This window comes from Meleagris gallopavo, chromosome 2 (genome assembly GCF_000146605.3).
Source record: "Meleagris gallopavo isolate NT-WF06-2002-E0010 breed Aviagen turkey brand Nicholas breeding stock chromosome 2, Turkey_5.1, whole genome shotgun sequence".
NCBI classification, from domain to species: Eukaryota; Metazoa; Chordata; class Aves; order Galliformes; family Phasianidae; genus Meleagris; species Meleagris gallopavo.
This window is the reverse complement of record NC_015012.2, coordinates 50,525,179-50,544,845: the sequence shown is the minus strand read 5'-3', so window position 1 is coordinate 50,544,845 and position 19,667 is coordinate 50,525,179. Positions and strand designations below refer to the sequence as shown.

Genomic DNA, 19,667 nt, shown 5'->3' with positions numbered 1-19,667 from the left:
CGAGACCTCGGCAAAACTTGCTCTGCCGCCGGCGGGACCGGAGCGCCTCCAGCGGCTCGAGGGGTCGGGCGGCTCGGTGCTGTGATACCGGTTCGGCGGTCCGAGGAGCAGCCGTCTTGCCCCTTCGTCCCGCGCTCGGTGTTGGCTTCGAGGGTCTTCGAGGCAGATACGGGTGTCAGTGGCAACCAGATCCCTTCTGTGTGGGGCTGTGTTATCTCAACCCCTTCCCTCCTCCCCATTTCATCAATCACGGTAAACGAACGCCCTAGTGCAGTTTTTTCTGCTAACTTACGTTCGGATTTCTATTTCCACAGCTGGATTATTGTTACTTTACATTTATTTTCCTGGATTCCGTGAACTCTGTGATCCTTGCTGTATGATGGAATGCACAGTTGCTAAAATGTGTTCTTTTATGTGAATATGAGGTTATGTGAATATGAGGTTAGGTAAATTTCAGGGTTTGTTGGCTGTGATTTGAGGTTCTTTTGGCAGTAACTGCTTGGAGCTCTGGTCAGTGTGACCCGAAACAAGGTATATCAAGATAACTGTGCACCTAGTGTTGCTTTAGGTTTTGAGAGATGGCAATCTTTGTTTTTAACGGTACACTGTTACAGCAGAGTCTGTGATAGACCATACCTGTTGCTGTCTCATTACTGGCCTTTCAGTTTGGTATTCTGTATGCTTCATTAATTGATGCCGTGTTTATGCAGCAGCCATGCTGATATCCTCTGTACTGTTCCAGTTTTGTGCTGCTGAAATGCTTGTATGTGAAAGGGAATTTACCGAGGAAAGGCTATTATTTCGTAGAATCGGAGAATCACAGAATTGTTGGTGCCTTCTCATTGATACCCAGTGTGCTGGTAGAGCCATGTCGATCTATGGAGAATTGGAGCGCTTGTGACAGTTATTCTGTCAGCTGGAGTAGGTGTAAGCTTTGGGGATCATTGGTTCAGAGATTCTATTACTAACGTGGAAGTCGGAGTTTATTTTAAAGTCTTACTGTTTCCTTTTGTTATACAGAAACCTTGGATTCTCCTGATGCTGCTATCAAGATACCTCCTTATCAGCTAAGGTAAGAATATGCAATGTTGACACTGGTAGAATGGTAGAACTGTGAGCATTTGTTAAATTAAAGTAAAAATTCAACAACAACAACAAAAGTGAGGTAGATAAGAAGAGGCTGAATCTGTGTTTTCATTAGTTCATACACGCATCTCTAAGTTAACCCTAATGAATAATTTTTTTTTATATACCCTTGGCCTTCATACATGAATAAAATGTAAGAAAAATTGCAATAATGGGAAGAAGTATGTATTGCTGTGTCTTTTCACTTAAAAAATAGGGCTGTTTTATGGTCTGATACAGTTTGCTTTCAGTATGGTGATGCTTCTCAATTCTCTTTGTGTCTGTATTTTCTTTTAAATCTAGATCTGTTCCTACTTATTGAAAAAAAATATTCTAGAAACATAGTTGTATAGCTAGGACACTGTCTAGGAACTTAAATAATACAGTTCCTATGCCAGCTTCCTCTAGCCTGCTGAATTATCTTGAGTAAGCCTCATCCTTTTTTCTTGTCTTCATTTGGCCACACCTCACAATGGAGGTGCTGTTTAAGATCTCCTTTTATAAATCAATGCTGTGGAGGAAGTAAACAGGCAAAATTATTTGCTACCATAGAATGACTTGTATTGGAAAGGACCTTAAAGATCATCCAGTTCCAACCACCTTGTCATAGGTAGGTTTACCACTCAGAAGATGAGGCTGCTCAGGACTCCATCCAGCCTGGCCCTGAACACCTCCAAGGATAGAACATCCACAGCTGTCCCTTCCGACAGAACAACTAGGAAGCATCAGATGAGAATGTTGAAAACCTTAGGGTATATATTATGTCACGTAGGTTATAATTAAGATGCGAAATGTTTCCTTATTAGAAAACATTATGAATGCTAAAAAAGTTTGCGTTAGTTCAAAAAGCCTCTCAACAGATCCATAGAAGAAGTCAGAAACCTTTAATAATGCAGAAGTACCCTTTCTTATTCAGAAGTATTTGGCGGTACATAATTGAGCTTGTAAGAGAGTATGTAGAAGCATTGCTATGAAGTTATCCTGTCCTGGATATCTTTCTGGACAACAACCACTAATAACTGCAGACAAAAATGTACCTTTTTTTTTTTTTTCTTTTTTTTTAAACCACAATGATAATACTCTCCTGGGAGTATTTTTATTGCCTAATTTCTCTCCACTCATTTTGGCTTTGCACAAGGAAATTATGGAATTGGAGTGCTCATTTTTCTAGACCAGTCACTAAACAGGGAAGGAATAAGAGCGGTATTTTTGCTACTCTTGGATGCCTGTCAGCTGCAGTCCATAAGTGGCCTCCAGTCAATAAGGAATGGATATAGCACAGGTCTGACACAACCAATTCTGGATACATGCACATCCAACACAGTTAGATGAGTAATTCCCAGGAGATCCATTAGATTGTTTACTGTGCAGTGTGGTTGCAGAAAATTTAGCTTTTTACCCTCCAATTTGACAGCCTTTGTCTTTTATAAAGGGTATGGTCTCTTTATTTTAAGTACTGTTTTCATTCTGTATGATTTAGCTGTATGATTTATTTTAAGTACTGTTTTCATTCTGTATGATTAGCTAATTTTTCACTTGCCTAATGCTTCTTTAGAGATATGCCTATTTTCTTCTTCTTTTAATGTTTTTGCTGTATTTGTTTAGTTTTACTGTAGAATCTTAGTTGTTTTTTCTGTTTTGTTTTTTTTTTAATTAAAGCTAGTATCTTGACAAGTGTCAATGTGGAGGCAGTGTCTGGGTTTTTTGTTGCTGTTTATCGTTTCTTAAAAAATGAAAGGTATGCTAGAGAACTGGAATAACAGCTTTGGTAGTGAGATCTTCAATATGGCACTGCTGCACGACCTGAGACCGTCCCTGAGAAATACTCTCAGAGAAATTCTCTGCTAACAAGTTCCTATTAGACTCCAGGTGATCGTCTTGGGCTGGAGTTCCCTTTGTGATGTACCAATGAAACTATGATAAAAGCTCATTTTTGCTAGTTATTTGTTAAAGAACAGCATTGTGACAAGTTGATTCCTAACACTGTAAAAAGATAGCCTTGAAAATGAGGCAATGGCCAGAAATATAACTAAGACTGATGCATCATGGAAGATCCTGACTGTACTCTTTAACTTTTTTTCATCTTGAACAGCAGTGGATTGCATCATCTGCTTCAACACATATCAGCCTTTGGCTGCTTATCCACTTTGAATCTTCTGTTCACCCTTTCTACTATAACGCTACTGGATGTAGCAGCAAAGAGGCTGGGATGTAGTCTGGAATATTCTGTGATATTAGAGTTGGTGGGAAAAATGGTGTGCATTTTCACTCTAAGTGACCCTAGTCCGTAATTTGGATCTGAAATCCTTAGTTGCAACATACTGGCAGCGCTAAGAGCAGATTGGAAAATAGTTCAGGAGAAAAATATATATTTTTTGAGTTCTATTCCAAGTACAACAGACAAATGAGTATTTTGAGTACTCTCTGTGCAGAGGGGATGTTTAAGCTTGGTTAGTAGGAGATTTTTGAGTCACTAGGATATACTGAATACAAGAAAAATACATCAGTACTTCCCTCTGTTATATTTTGGCAAGTTCACAGTTTAGAGCATATCTATACTGTAGGAGGATGTGGGATAGAGATTTGTCAGCTGTCATGCCCAGTTGAGGTAGATACTGGCTTAATTCCAGAAACAACAAATCTAGTAAGTACCCCAGTCAGTGTTGTTTCTCTTTCTTTACAACACAGTATTTGGCTTCTGCTGGTGTTAGTGCTTTTAAATGGAGAGGCTGTGCTGTTACTCAAATCCTTGTTTTTCTGTTGGAACAGAGCAATGATTTCTGCTCATAAGGAGGAGAAGGTATAAACTGTTACTCTTTCCATACCTCCCCTCTTACCCCCTTTTTTTTTTTTTCCTTAAGATATAAAAGGCCTTTGGCTGCTTTTGAAACCACAGTTCTGGATAAGGAGAGATTCTTCAAATTTATCTTTTGAGACAGTGGTCCTAGTGTGAGAAAGGGGAAGATGAGAAATTGAGTTCAGATGTTTTGTATATGTTAAACTAGCTATGTACTTGTCTATACCATGATGCTGGGGCTGAATTTTTCATTGTCTTGGTTTGCTTCTGACTTGTCCCCAGATTTTGCTTTAGTGCTTAGTCCCTGTTACTGAGCCATAGGGCAGGTTGTGCAGTACTGTTTCCTGAAGTGCAGGTAGGTATCTGGCTCAGCTGTAACATTTGTATCAGAGCTGTTTCCAGCACCAGCAGCTTAGACAGCATGTAACCTGCTGTGTTCGGGAGCACCTGGGATGCTTTTTCTCCAAGGAAGTGCAATGATTGGACATTCGGTCTGAAATGTCATTCTTTAATTAGTTTAATAGAGATCTATTGGGCATATTTTCAGACGGCTAAATGAGACTATTTCACTGTTCAGCTTCCTTTGGTGTTAATTGAACTTATGAACTCAGTTGATGACCTTGAATATTAATTCTGTGAGGGGCATGATTTAAGTGATTCATTTCCTAAAGAGATTCAAATCTCAAACAAATATAGTCTTCCCCACTGAGTCCTGCCAGCTCTGCCTTGAGGTAGAAATACGAATGTGTTTTTCAGCACTTCAACTTGTGATCAGAGTGTTGAACAAAATGTAAAAGATTAGAGAGAAAAATGGGATGAAAATGAGCTTGTCAGTTCAAGGCTTTGCATTGATGCCTGCTGAATTTTTGGGAAGGGAGAGTCATGTAACCCTACTCTGGCCTGAATAGAATCATAGAATAGAATGAGTACCATAGAATGGCCTGGATTGAAAAGAGCCACAATGATCATTGAGTTCCAACCCCCCTGCTATGTGCAGGGTCACCAACCTCTAGATCAGGCTGCCCAGAGCCACGTCCAGCCTGGCCTTGAATGTCTCCATGGATGGGGCATCCACAACTTCCTTGGGCAAATGGTGGTGTTTACGTCTCTGATGAACAGGTGTTGTGAAAATTAAATATGTACTAAATGCTTAAGGAGACTGGATGAATGACTTATAAATAATGAATTAGATAAAAGGAATTGATCACGTGGATGTTAGCTTAAGAGAGAGCTTAATGCTGTCTGCCGACCAACAATTATTTGCTACTTACTTGGGCCACATTCGTTTCACTGTTTTTCAGCTGGCAAGTTCTGTCCTAAGGCCAACCACCTACACTGAGCTAGTTTCTCTTCTTGGCTAATTCCTGGCAAGGTTCTCCATTACAGTTTTAGAGGCTGAAATGTGTTTGGTGAAAGGTAACTCCACAGACATGGAAAAATGAGCCTTTAAGAAGAACTAATGAAGACAGATTAATATTCATGAAATTGGGATTTTTTCTTCCAACCAAAATAATGGCCAAATGCATACTGTGCCTAATAGCTGGTTGTAGTAGAAGCATTGCCACAAACCTGAGTTTGATCCTGGAGGGGTGTGATTGAGTGCAGAAATGCATAGGCAAGACTCTTGATAGTATTGGTTACTGTCTGTGCCAGCTCAGACTTTCCCCTGTGGATGTTAAAGTAATGGTTGTGAGACATGATGAGTGAAGCACTTTTGCACTGTAAGTAACGTAGCTTGCATTCCTTCTTCAAAGAAGATGCAGAAAAGTCTTCCAAATGCTTACTTTTCCCTTCAACATATTGATTGCAGGAAATAATTAAATGAAATGAAGGTACATGCTCAGGCTTTCGAGACGCCTATTTTGTGTGCCTAATCAGGGAGATACAGACTGTGGCTTTCACAGGTGCTGAGTGTTTATAAGCCTGTTTCTGTCAGAAGCTGTTTCTTCATTTATTTCTGCAAAAGCTTGCATCCCTCTGGTATTTCACATCTATCTCTCAAAACTAGCCAGTGTTTCTGGGGATTAGAGCTGGAAAGATGAAAGGTTGGTGATAAGTAAGTTCTCCTGTAATAACCAGCTTATTTCCAGTTCTGTCTCTCCTGTTTGTGTCCATGCGCTCATCTTGGTGCTAGTTTTTAAGGGTTATTGTGAAGTCTGGGAAGTCAGTGCAATAAGAGCAGTCAGGAACAGAATTCAGTCTTATTTTTAGGTAACCTCTGAAATACCTACCCTATTTGTGATTTTTCTGCAGTCATGGGAATTTGGAGATGCAATAGGAGGTTCTACTCTAACATTTATTTTTACATCTACAGTTTTACATCTGGCAAGCTGAGAAGTAGCTGTGGCTTATGAACTCTTAAATAAAACAGCATTCCAATTCTATCATGTATGTGCTCAACAAATAATAAAAACTGTAAACGTGGTATGATCATGACCAAACGTGAAATACCAGGGAGACTTCCATCCACTTAACTTTGCAGACAGTTCATCCATTTAAAGAATACCGAGGCTTAGGATCCATTTTGGCTTCTGTATTTTGAAGAAATATTTGTAATTTCATCACATCATTTTTCTTTTACCTGCTTTATCTTGTGCATTGTTTCTCATAGTTTCTACTGGGTGAGGATGGATAGGGAAGATGATTAGTTGTTATGATTATTTTCTAAGTCTGATTTAAAAAAACAGGTTATCTTTTTAAAATACATTATGGAAGGTCTTCTTTCCATCCAGCACCCCTAATTTTCTTTTTCCTAACTACAAGGAGACTTTTAACTTATCTGTGACCTGTTGAAAATTCTTACTTCAGAATTTTTAAGCAAACCTTAAATGGATGGTGAATAGTGAACAGTTACTACTTATCTGATGAACAATGCTGCTAAAATATGGAGGTTTACATGTGCTTATTATGGGAATGTATAAACAGAGGGGAGGATCTATCAGGAGTACAAGCAGATGTCATTTCTCACTCGAGAAGTATGTCATCTATCATCTCTTGTGGCTGGTAGGGAAGTGTGATAGTCTGCTGATTGTTCTGTTTTGTTATCCATTGCATGCAGTCCCATCTGATAAGTGGACATTTCTGATAATGGTTTTGTGAGTTACAAAGCAGATAATCTGAATAATATTTGTACATAAACTTAGCTGTCATTTGTGATATCCTATTAACATTTGTAGTTCAAGAGTTTGTCCACAGCATCACTTGAGACTGTGATCTTTGAGTGCTATAGGCTAAGATAATAATGTAGAGCATGCGTCTTTCTGTAGGAACTTGAAAACAGCAAAATAAATACTTCAAGTTTGTAAAGTAGTGTATTAGCATAGCTGGTTGGTAAAACATTGTAGTTCATTATTTATTTCATTGTACATCTATTTTAAATCACGTAGAACCTTTTGGATAACTAAATTGGGAAAAAAATAATGGATACATAAATGAGCAACTTAATTAGTATTCATTTAGCCATTTTTTCCCCTTCTGTATGCTAATTTTACTTTGGTATCTTGTTAAAATCTATGGATAGCAGTACACTGAATTTCTTATTGCTTTGTTTGGGAGTGTTTTATGAGTATAGCAGTTTGTCTGGCCAGGAGAAATGAGTGGAGAGGGAGTAATGACTGTCACTGAGGTTGGTTTTTGTAGGTTTTTTGGGGGGGATGGGAATGGGTTGTTTTGAACATACATCTGTCTTATTCTTTATTAAAACATTGCTTCCTGTTCTTACTGCCACAACAACCTGGCATTTACTGTTCCTAGGTTTTCCTCTTGAACCTGACTGCTAAGTACATGACTCATCTGCTCAGCCACTACAGAGTTGCTTCCTAGCATTCACCAAGTGTGCAGTGAGTTGCCTGGAAGGCCTCTGAACAAGAAGTTCTAGTGGCAGTGTGGATTGCTGAGCTGCATCTCCCTGTGCTATTGGTTTACATACTGTATCCAGAGTTTGGGGGCATTTATGTAACCCACATTGTGTATATAAGTGATGTATATGCTCTGGTCTCGATTAAAAAGTTGCATTCCTAATGCATGTATGACCAATATTGAGAAAGGCAGTGCAGTGCTGTGCAATACAAGATTTTGGTCAATCTGTATGTTTATTCAGAGATCTGTAACTTGCCATACTTCTTGTGCAATGAGCATGTATTTCTGTCTCAGCAGAGCTTTGTGTCTGTTCTGGGATCACAAAAGTGACACAACAACACTGGGGAGGGAAGGAGTGTACAGTCAGTTCCATTTTGCATATCTGAATTCTTGCTGTCAAGACATGATTCCAGGAATGTTGTAAGGCCCCTTGATCTAGCAGTCCCTGAATACCTGTCAGCCAGGGTTTTGGCTCTTGAAGGTAATAAAGTTGGTAAAACGTGGGAAGAAGTATGTGGGTTTTGAAAGATTATTTCTGTTACTCTTAGAAATCACGCAGTAGTTTGAGGTGAAAGGGGCCTTACAAAGTCATCTAGTCCAACTCCTCTGCAGTGAACAGGGACGTCTGCAGCTCTTGTTTGTGTGGTGATATTGGTTGGTTGGTTGGTTTGTTTGTTTTGGTGTTTTTAAAGAACTATGCTGTTTAAAAGTTTTTGCTATTTCACAAACCAGCTTTTTGCCCTTCCTGACATTCTTTGTAGCAGTGAAAATTTATATTCACCACTGCTTTGGCTCTTTGTTCCTTTTATGGATTTTCTTGAACGTCTGTTCTGGATTTGTGGCCAAAGCCTGCAGTTACTGTGGGATTTACGTAATCTATTCAGTATAGGAATAGCACCAATGAAAGATTAGAGCTGTCATAGTTTTGAGCATTTGTCCAATTTGTAACAACTGAAACTTTGCCCTCAGGATGATAATAGGATAGCAGCATGTGTGTGTTAAACATCTGATTGCTTTGAGTACTTGCAAAGGAGAAGAAAGTGAGAAAATCAGGAGTCTGTTTGTAATTGCCCTAGATAATAAACCATGGCGGAGGTTGTGGAAGAAGAGTTGTGGCACTGAAATTGTGTGAACTGTTTTCCTTGATAAGCTTTTAGAATTGCAGGCTCAGGTAGTTCAGTGAGTGCTCTGCCCTTGGGCAGGAGGTATTCTCTGAGAATGAGTATCTGAACCTCACCTCATCTTTATGCTTATTCAAATGCTAATAAATAAGATCGGCTAAAGGATACAGATTATTTTATAATGAAGACGTGTGTCATCAGAGTTAAGAACAGTGTCTCCCATACCTCATGCACAAAGGGCAATAATCTTTTTTTTAGGGAGAGTGGTGCTGTATCACAGAGATTACGTGATATCTTCGGAGACTGGCAGCACCCTGATTATTATTTCAGCCTTGTGCACTCCAATATTGTGTACAATCTGGTTGTCTCTCTTCTTCTTTCATTGAAGGTACACAGTGTGCTTATATTTGTTGGGTTGTTTTTTTTCTTTTCCTATTGAGAATGGTATCAAGCTACTATCTGGGAACATTGTGTTGAAATCAAAATGTTATTAGCAAGTATAGCAGGGAAGCGAATAACCTTAAAAGCACCGTGTAGCTGAGTAACAGTTCTGAGCTATTTAATTACTATAGCTGGTATGAGTTCTGTTGTCTCAGCTGAACGGGAGATCTAATTGTTTATGTTTGCCTTTTCCATGAATAGACCTATACTTCTGCTGTTTGGGCAAATCCATTAATCTTGGAAAATATGTAGATAATAAAAACTAACCTTTCTAATACCAATATATCTTCACTTATAATCTCATTCAGCATTTCAAATTGAATAATTGTTGAAGTTCTAACTAATGAACTACATGAAGTCAAGTTTAGACATTATCCCTCTTTTCTTTTCCCCTCCATCATAGTTTTCTTTAATATGTAACATGCTTCACTCCAGAGACGTGTTCACTTCATCACAGGGTGGTTATGCTATGCCTTGGTTTGTAATGCAAAAGGAGGGTTCTCATCAGAAGGATTCAGCTTTTGTCTTTTATCCTATTGCTCTAAGATTCCTACAAATACTATCAAAAATATTGTATCTGAGTAGAAATGTTTGTTGCAGTCATCTGATCTGCCTTGCTGCATTGTGGAGGCATGTACTTATATGCTGCAAGCTCCAAACCTCTGTCTAAGCTTGACTATTATTCTCTTTGTGAATGGGATATCCATATTTCTTCAGTAGAAAAAAACAAATGCCTTGAGTGCAAGCAAGGATTTAGAATCCGTTTTCTTCACTAAGAGTTGTTGCTTGAAAAAATGGGTTAATTTTCCATTCCTCCTCCAGATTTGTAGTACTTCTATTATGAACAATGAAGTTGTTCTTGGAGTCTTTTGTCGAGGTTCTTCAAGCAATCACATGGAGAGAAGTGTTACAGATGTTTCTATTTCTATATGCACATCTGTTCATATTGACACTGCTGGAGCTTTATACAAAATCATGTTTTTTTCTATGGGGATAATATTTGTTTCTCTTTACTGTATTTAATGGTAACAGCTGGGAGTATGTCCAGAATTTTGAGAATTTATATTTACCATTTATTTTCTCATGGTGGGCCAAATTTTCTGCTTGAGTAAGTGAGGTTAATGGTGTTGCATGCTGTGATTGTTCATTTTAAGCTGTCAGGGCTGAGAAGCTCTTCTCGACTGTCAGTGTTACTCTGACCAAAAAACGTCAGACTCTGGCTGATTGTTCTGCTGCTTAGCAAACAGCTTATCAGAAAATGGCAACAGCAGTGAATCAAGTCATTATCTTTTCTTTGACAGGGTAGTGAATTATTCTATGGAATGCAAATTGCATGCTGATAACTAAGGTTATCAGCCCCGAGGTTCTGAATTTTTCTTCTCCTATGTAATTTTCAAGGGGGAGATAATGCAGAGTGATGTTTTATTTTTAATCTCTTTTTAATCCATTTTCCAAAAGCTAATATGATTACACCATTTGAATGAAAGGAAATAACTTCTATGGCGGTAACAAATACTTGATTTGTAGTGCCCATGCCTCTCTGTCAATATGGTGGAGGTTAGGTGAGCTCTGGGACTAATTCAGGCCCTCACAAGAAAGAGTTAAGTGTGCCTTTTCTTATTTTCATTACAATTTTCATCATGAGATTGAATTAATGAGCCATTATTCTCTTCTCACTGAAGGCTTTTTCCACTGCAATGAGGATAAAAAGATTTTTATGATCTCTTATTTAAAACAGTCATCTGTTTTGTTCTGACCTTTTTGGCAGTCTATTTTGACTGGCCTGTTGTATCATCCCTTGTGACAGACCTGCAGGGAAAGAAGTAGGTTGATGAGCCATGGCAAACTCAGACTGTTAGAAAGGTCGTTTTAACCCAGCATGCTGAATGTAAAGGCTATTTATGTTCTCATGACTCATTCTGCAGTTTGTGGAGCTGACAGTGGTGGAGTGGGGCAGCTCAAGCAGAACCCACCTGTGCTTTTCCAGGTACTGGTTGTGGATTACGCACCTGTTCTTGTCACAGCCTTCCTGCTTGACTGTGGGCAGGCCTCTTGAGATTCAGTCCCACACCATGGAGGTCTAGTGGCAAAACTCCAGATGGCCAAAGTAGGAGCAGGACTGAATCTTCATCCTTGGATCTCTCTGCTCATTCTGTTCTGTGTGTTGCAAGGTCCACTCTTAAAAATGCTGCTGTCTCTCGTGAAGGAGTGTCTGTGAGTGCAAATAGTTCGTGTTTGAAGCTCTTATTTATTTATTGGGCTTCAGAGTCAGGGAAAGAGAGTGGGTGGCACTCTTTATTTTCAAGGGAGGAGGCTGGCTTCATGCTATACTCATTTATGCTTATGTACTATACCAGATTTTAATGAGAACATTGGGATTAGGAAAGCTGCTTTGTTTCTCCGCAACTACTTTATCTTGAGAAATCATAATTCCAAACCCTTCTTCTGGAGTAACTCTTGCCACATCCTTTACATCCTTTGTGTAACCTAAGAGGTAAAGAATGATCAGAAGTGCCCCTTTGTGTTCATAACCCCCTCTGTGTTGTACCTGACTCATCTCATTCAGATTTAAGATGGTACATGCACCTATATGTATATGCACACTTGTGTACATCAGTAAGTAAATTTGGGCATTCCAGTGTGAAACTAGTTTCTCCACGGTAACATAAACAGAAAACATTTATATGTTTTAAAGTTTGAAGTCCATCAATGTGCACTTGTTTATTCTGAAAACTTCATGTAAATGAAGTGTCTTACATGTGTAGCACCATGCAAGCTGAATGTATCATCAACTTGATGCAGTATTGCAGACACTGGAGTAAGCAATGTGATCCAATGACAGGATTCCATGGGACCACTCAAAAGAGGCTGCAATTATAAGATAGTTAGAAGGTGTAAGGGGAAGCCTCAATCCCTTTCTTAATTGCATTCTGAGACTGAATTATGGCTTACGTTATCCCTTGCACAACATTATTGAAACCAGTTCTTAAAGGATACACTTTAATGAGGAGCAACCGTGTTTATTTACGTCATCATCTCCTGTTCTGAGAATTGTCTTCCTTGTCCTTCCGTGTTCTCATACTAGCAGGTGATGCATTTAAAGAGCAGATCAAACTGAAGTGTGGGAGATAGTCAAGCTAATCAAACACTATGAGATATCTCTGCAGGTTTTTTGTTGCTATAGCATGGAAATGCTGAAGGTTTTATAGACAGAGTGTATAACAAGAACAGGAAATGACAGTGCAGTTTGTTTTCTCGAAGAATACAATGGGAACAGAGGCTGCAGCTACCTTAATTAGATTTTTTTTCAATTAAACATTTTTAGCAAGGATGAGAAGTTCTGCTAATTGAATCTGTTCTAATTTCCATTCCCCTGTTTGTCATGTTTTGCTCTTCAGTTTGGGAAATATCTCAAGAAACAGCTCTTGTTGTTCTCTGCTGATTACAGTATGTGGTGACAGATGGCAGGCAACATGCTGATGTGCAGAGTAGCTACACATAAGCCATAGGAACTCCCACCTGTCTTCATTATAATGAAACTAAACTGGATCCAGTCCAGTGACTTAGGACTGCATTGACTTTCTCCTCTACTACCAGTCTCATCCACTTTAATACAAGAAGAAGTTAGTAATGCTCACAAATATTTATATACTGTTGCAGTGAACTGTAGAAAGTCTAAAAGAAATGTGATATTTAGACCTGCACCTCTTCAGGACACAGCCATTGTTAATTTTTAGCATTTCTGCAGTTAGTACTATACACTATTGAGATTTCTTTTTGTGTGTTTCTGGCTCTTTGAATACCACTTAATGCATTTAATGTTTTGGCACCTGTCAATCTATTAATTTCAAATGTGAGTTTGCCCAGAGGGTGATATTGATGAATTTTAAAGTAGACTTTGATGTGCTTTGTGTTGGAGATGATTTCCTGGTTTAGAGACATGCCACAACAGGACTTCTTAGAATTTACCTACATGCTACATGTGTTCCCAAATCTGGGCAAAGCAGACAATAGATGCACAGGCGATACTCAGTTCTGTACTGGCTGAAGGATTGCTGTCTGAACCATGGACCAGATGTTTTGACAGTTTCTGTATATCTCAGTGACTGAACTCTTGAGGAAATGTTGCCCACATGTAAGATAGTTTTAGCTGGCTTAGGTGTGAAACTTATGGTTTTTTAAATGGTCTTTCTAGCTAAAGTGATTCAAGGAAGGATTTTGTGAGGAAATTGGCTTTGTGCCTACCCATTTCTCAGAGTGTTCTGAGTGAAGCAAATTGACTATCTTTTTGTTACAAACCTCTTTTGAGATGCACACAGAGTCTACTCAAGGGTTCTTTAGAAATCTGTGCCATTGAGGATTATTTTAAAAGCTGCTTTTGGTGTTATGCCAGATGGTCTTTTACAAGTTCCCATAACTGGGAAGAACTTAGAAACACAGAAAGACTGCAGGTTTGTCTCAAGAGATCTTTGCCAAGTACAGAAGCTTTCTAGATTGCTTAACTGAGCCATGCCTGTGACTCTAGTCTTTAATTAGTCGTTAAAGAGGGGGGAGCTGCATTTCAAGGAGCGTACAGCAGTTCTCTGCTCCTTAAGGGTAGCCTTAGTGATTTGTGTCCCTTTCGGGGCAAGGTGGAGGGAAAGAAAGGATTACTAACTGGATCCACACAATATAAAGTTGATTTTCAGAGTGGATATTCAGTCTCTGCTGTAAACAGGATCTGCTGAAGGAGTTTCAAGCCGAGTTCCCCAAAGCTGAAATAGCCAGTGTTTCGTAACCCCATCTTTATTCAATCAGAATAAAGGCAATTTCAGGTTGTAGACTGCCAGTTTGTAGGGAGATTAGTAGGTTATGGGCAGACAGTGGCAAGGCATGATTTTTAGGTAGCTTTGGCAATTGTCTGAAACTGCAGCAATTACTGCTCTAACCTAGAACTTCCTAGTTAGTTATGAAGGGGGAACTTACAAAAGAATCAGATTATACACCATGCCATAGTGTGTTTTAATTTATCAGAATTTGTTCCTTAAGAATTCTAAGAGAGTTGATCAATTTTAATTTTGTATACTTTTTGACAGATAACTCAACATTTGGTCAACTGAAACTAAGTGAATTCAGGTCAAAGGCAGCTCATAGAAAGAAATGTTTTCCCTCATTTACTCTTCATTTTGGTATTCTCAGATATCGTTCTGACTCTGTTTTAAGAATACCAGGGTGGGTGAGTTTGAATACATTGAGATTTTAAAACAGAAGTATGCTCCAGATGGTCAGGACTTTTTAGTTTGCATTGAGGCAAGAAAATAGGTAACTGGATATCTTCTTTTCCTTCTTGCCCTCCATACACTTGTATCTAAGAGTGGAAAATTCATGCAGGTGATTCCAAAGGGACTCTTTGGGATATTATGCTGACATTTGGAGAGCTAAGACTCTCAAGGGTTGGCACAGGATGGTTTGCCATATGCAAACCTTGTTATACAAGTGCAAAACTAGACTCTGTGGGTACGGATAAGTGCCTTTATGATATATGATTTAATGAAGTGTTGCAGATCTTCAGGGAGACTGCAGTCAGACACAGGCTAAGTATCTCTTATTGGGAATGTATTTCCTGCCAATGAGCAAGATTAGCTTAAAAGGGCTGATGGTTGCTGAGTGTACTCCAGATGCTACAAGCCCTCTCTGATGTAGAACAAGGAATAAAGAGAGAAGTCGCAGTAGTCACAGCTCCAGGTAATGTTGGTTTGGTCTTCAGACAAGAAAAATCCAGTGAGTTCTGAGTCAAAAGCATCTAAACTACTACCTGGGTTTCAACATGCAAAAGTTTGTGTTATTCTATAGTCAAAGTACAGCTTAATTATAGATCTCATACATGCTATTTCACGTGTAAGCATTTGTGTATGCATTTCATAGAATCATAGAATCACCAAGGTTGGAAAAGAACTTTAAGATCATCCAGTCCAACTGTCCACTTATCACCAATATCTCTCACTAAACCATGTCCCTCAGTACAACATCCAAATGTTTCTTGAGCACCTCCAGAGATGGTGACACCACTACCTCCCTGGGCAACCCATTCCAGTGTCTGACCACAGTCTTGGAGAAGTAGTATTTCCTAACATCCAACCTGAATCCCCCATTATTTTTTATTTTTTTTTTCCTCCATTTGCTTGTGTCTACACTAGTTATGGTTGTGGGCTGCTATTATGGCAGGGCACGCTGTGCTATGAAGGAGGCCATAGACCAAAACTTCACCAGTAAGAAGTTGGATCTCTAGCAACTTTTCTGGCAGTCTGAATATGAAATAGAAGTCAAGTGACTGAAGTACTTATGCTTATAATGCTGAGATGAAGAATCAGTAGTGATCTGTGAATCTTCTTTTTGTGCTTTGCACATTCATTTATGCACACAAAAGGCTAATAATTGAGAAGTATTTTGTGGAATTTCACTTTAAAAGGCCATTCTTAAAAGTACATGAGGACATATGCTTGCTTTCTTTAGAGGGAAAGGTGCCTCATGGAGTTGTGAAGCTCTCCTTGTATGTAACTACTATCTTATGGACAGAGATACAGACCTTCTGGAACTTTTTTTTTTTTTTCTAATACTATTTTTAATTCCATTGTTCCCATTCACATTTATTTGCTTATTTATTTTTACTTCAGGGAGAAGTGTCTCCTTCCTCTCCAACTGGCTCTGGAATCGAAGAGCATGAAGTTGGCCCAGCAGGCTCTTGCAGGGATGCAGGTATGGTTTATGAGTGGGGTGTTTATGTTAGTAGGTAGTGAGCATCAAGGATGTGTCTGTTTTCTGGTGGATGTAACAATGATGTTCATTTTTCTGTAACAGTGTTCAGAATTTAGGGTGCAAGTGAAGGCTGTTGATTCTGTAGAAGCTTGAAATGTTCTGCACATAGGTGGGACTTCCTGACTTTCAACATGAGATGGAGAGGTAGTCTTCCTCACGTGGCCCTGTGCCCTCTGTGTGGTCCTCAAAAAGCCTTACCTTACAGCTGCTTAGTTTCTTAGAAACTAGAGTGAAGTGATGAAGAAATTAATAAAAGATCCTGAAGCTGTATTGTCTACTTGCAGGGTTTTTTTTCCACGTTTTTTTTCAATATCACTGGATGTGAATGTTTTTGAAATTGCAGAAGAAAACAGCAGCATAGCATGAGAAACAAAAAGGCACTATAGTATTTGACAGTATAAAATTAAAACAGTTTACCTTTCTTTTAATTGGACAAATAGCTATGCATCAGTAAATTCTTACCACTTGAGATATGCTAGCTGTGTAAGAAATTGGTACCCTGCTGAATTGTGAAATGCCTGCTACTGTTTTTCAATAAGAAGCTTCTCTCTCAAAGAGTAAACATAGACTTGTTTGGGGAATGTAAGGATGTAAGTTCAAATTCACTTAACTCTGCATATGAGATATCAGGCATACTGCTAGAGGAAGTGATCCGTATGGAGGCACAACATGGTGGTGTGGGGCTTTATCTAGGAAAAAAATGTATTTTCTTTAAGGTTACTATAATTGAGCTTTGGCTTAAGAGTACTTGGGAAGATAAATGCTATAGTTCTTTCCTCTGCTCCCTTTCTCCTTCTTTCCCCCCAGCTTTTCCTGCATAGCACAACACCATATGGTAGGGAATATTGCTTTGGTCAGCTGCGATCAACTGTATTGGCTGTGTTCCCTCGTAACTTCTTCTGCACCCCTAGCCTACCCACTGGCAGGGCAACAAGAGAAACAGAAAAGACCTTGATGCTGTTCAAGTACTCTTCATTAATTGCTAAAACATTGGTTTACATATTATTTATATTATCAATGCTGTTTTGCTCACAAACCCCAAACACAACACCATGTGATCTACTATGAAGGAAATTAGATCTATCCCAGAAAAAAAAAAATCAGTATAAACATAGAAAATAGCACTACTTCATTTCTACTTCTACAGACTTGAAGCTGGGAGGAAGCTTTAGGACGGAAGTCATGCAGAAAGTACAGGGTAAAGTGGACTATTCAAAAAGTGTTCTGGGGCAGAGCAAGGTTTTGTTCCTGGAAAATAAGACAAGGTAGTTTTGCTCTGCAGTTGGAGCATCTAGGAGAGACAGTTCTGGAAAAATATCTGCCTGAGTACATTTGTTGCAAGAGGCTGTCACTAATAGGAGGTACCAATAAAGATGGTTCTAGACTATGTAGAAGGAAAGTTTACAGTAGAATCCTGAGGAAATTGTTTCAATGGCCATGTCCTCTTGATGTGTTACCTAACGTGTGATTCTGATTTAATTTTTTGTTCTTCATGAGAGTACATTAAAAATAACTTGGAGCAGTTATGGTCTTGGAAATATTTTCAGTCTGATAGAGCCTGGTTTGCTCAGGTTCAGTAAACAAAAGCAGAGGGGTTTGATTTTTGATTCTTTGTTTTTAAACGAAACCAACAACAACAACAACCCCACAAACCTTTAGGGAAAACAGCAAGAGTAAACAGTATTTTATTTGGGTAGAAAAAGAACTTATGGGTATGAACTGGTTGTGAATAAATTGAGGCCGGAATGTGAGATGAAGTTATTTTTAGAAACTTGTTGATTTTTATGGGAGAAGTGTGAAATAACTGAAATCTCCTTGAAATGGGACATGGTTAGCTCAGGGAAGTGAGAATGTAACACGAAGAGCTCAGTTAAGTATTGCTGTCTATCAGTCCCACTTTCAAGCATGAAAATAGACTCTCGCAAAATCCTAGTGATAATCTTTGATGTTCCACTAATATTTTTCATGTTGATTCCCTCAATCTCACACATCTCCTGTTGTTGGAAGATGCTGACTCTGATGCAGCTTTTTCAAGACAAAGCCAGTCTGGTCTGAAATATTTAGCCTGAAGTTCAATCATTCTGAATTGAACCCATACCATATTTGTGATTCCTATGCCACTTATTTGCTAGCAGATCTCTCCTTTTGATAGCATTCGTGATAAGTCAGCTTTTGAATGACACTAAACGTGTCTTGTCAGTGGTCAGAAATGCTATATCCACTGTGCTTGTGTTCTGTGTCTTTCAGAATTAGAAGACAGCTGAATCTTTTCTCTCCCACCAAGCAGGGTATCTGCTAGCACTAGTTTGAGGTCAGGGCACTAACCTATTTGGGGATTTTTTATTTTTTGTTCCCACTTTGTTTTGGAGGGATGGAAAGCATTACTTCAAATGGTTTGTGATCTCACATCAGTTGCTGATAACTGCTTTCTTCTGGATGCTCCAGAGGCAGGGTGGGAAAGACACTGCTGGAATGGCAGCAGGTTCAAAAAATATGAATTCTTCCTTCATTGTAGCTTGGGTTTCCCAGTTTTTGCTGTACTTCCTTATATTATTGGATCACTTTGAATTTTGTATATAGAGCATAGCCACTGTAGTACCAACATTACTAGGCTTGGTATAGTAGTTAATGGCAGCATTAGTCAGAGGCAGTATTGTGTTCAATCTGTGCACTGCCATTTTCTCTCTACAGAAGCTGCTGTCTGATGAGAGGTTTGTATCCGTGGAAACAGATTCGGATGAGAAACAGTTGCTTAATCAGATGCTGAATGCCGTCAAAGTGACTCCTTCACTCAACGAAGATCTGCAGGTTGAAGTGATGAAGGTTAGTGTTTCCCACATGTCAGTTCTTGCAGCAGAGACTGCATAACTGCTGGGATTAGCAAACAAATTAGATGTTGTCTTGGAAATCTTCACCATACGGACAGTATTTGATTCCTTCCTTCCTGTTGGCAGATGTCAGTTGCTTTCATTTCTGCTTGGTTTGTGTTTTCCTGGGTAAAGGGGATAGTTTGAAAGAACTGTGACCGCTACTGTTAATACAATGTGAAACGGGACAAACAATTCACTCCATGGTAATTCACAGGTAAACGACTTGCAGCTTTGGAAGTTTGTATTTGGTATTAGTGCTCGTGAGTTGGACTGTACAGTTTTGTAATTTTGAAACGTGTGGATAGGTCCTTACCAGTTTGTGTTCCCTTTGTAAAATGCTGATGATGGAGCATGATGTGTCTAGGCACCAAAATGTTCTTGGACTAATTCATAAGAGAGGTTATGTTCTGTATACTCAGTGAACATTTTCTACTCTAGAAATGCTTTAGCATTCTCCTGCTTGTGTGTTAGGAAGCCTAGATGCCAAGAGATATGGTTTTGGAAGGGAGGTGCTGTGAATTTTCCCTGCCGTGTTGGAGTTGGTATGTTATAACCTTCTAGTACTGCCGTGAAAATAGTGACTTCCAATACTTGCATTGTTCACCGTGTGGTGGTGGCAGGTTGCCACGTGTTTGGATGTAAAATTTGTACATCGAGGTT

The 19,667-nt window shown here is 39.1% G+C and overlaps 1 protein-coding gene across 1 annotated transcript in view; it reads left to right on the top strand.

The window, feature by feature from the left end:
- Nucleotides 1-878: 878 nt before the first annotated feature.
- The window catches only part of LOC104909758 (brefeldin A-inhibited guanine nucleotide-exchange protein 3-like), a 51,873-nt gene continuing 33,084 nt past the window's right edge, over nucleotides 879-19,667 (top strand). The window contains exons 1-4 of the mRNA XM_031552209.1: nucleotides 879-921; nucleotides 1,021-1,072; nucleotides 15,996-16,077; nucleotides 18,829-18,960. Coding sequence (XP_031408069.1) covers nucleotides 879-921; nucleotides 1,021-1,072; nucleotides 15,996-16,077; nucleotides 18,829-18,960 — 309 coding nt within the window. The remainder of the gene's footprint in view (nucleotides 922-1,020; nucleotides 1,073-15,995; nucleotides 16,078-18,828; nucleotides 18,961-19,667) is intronic.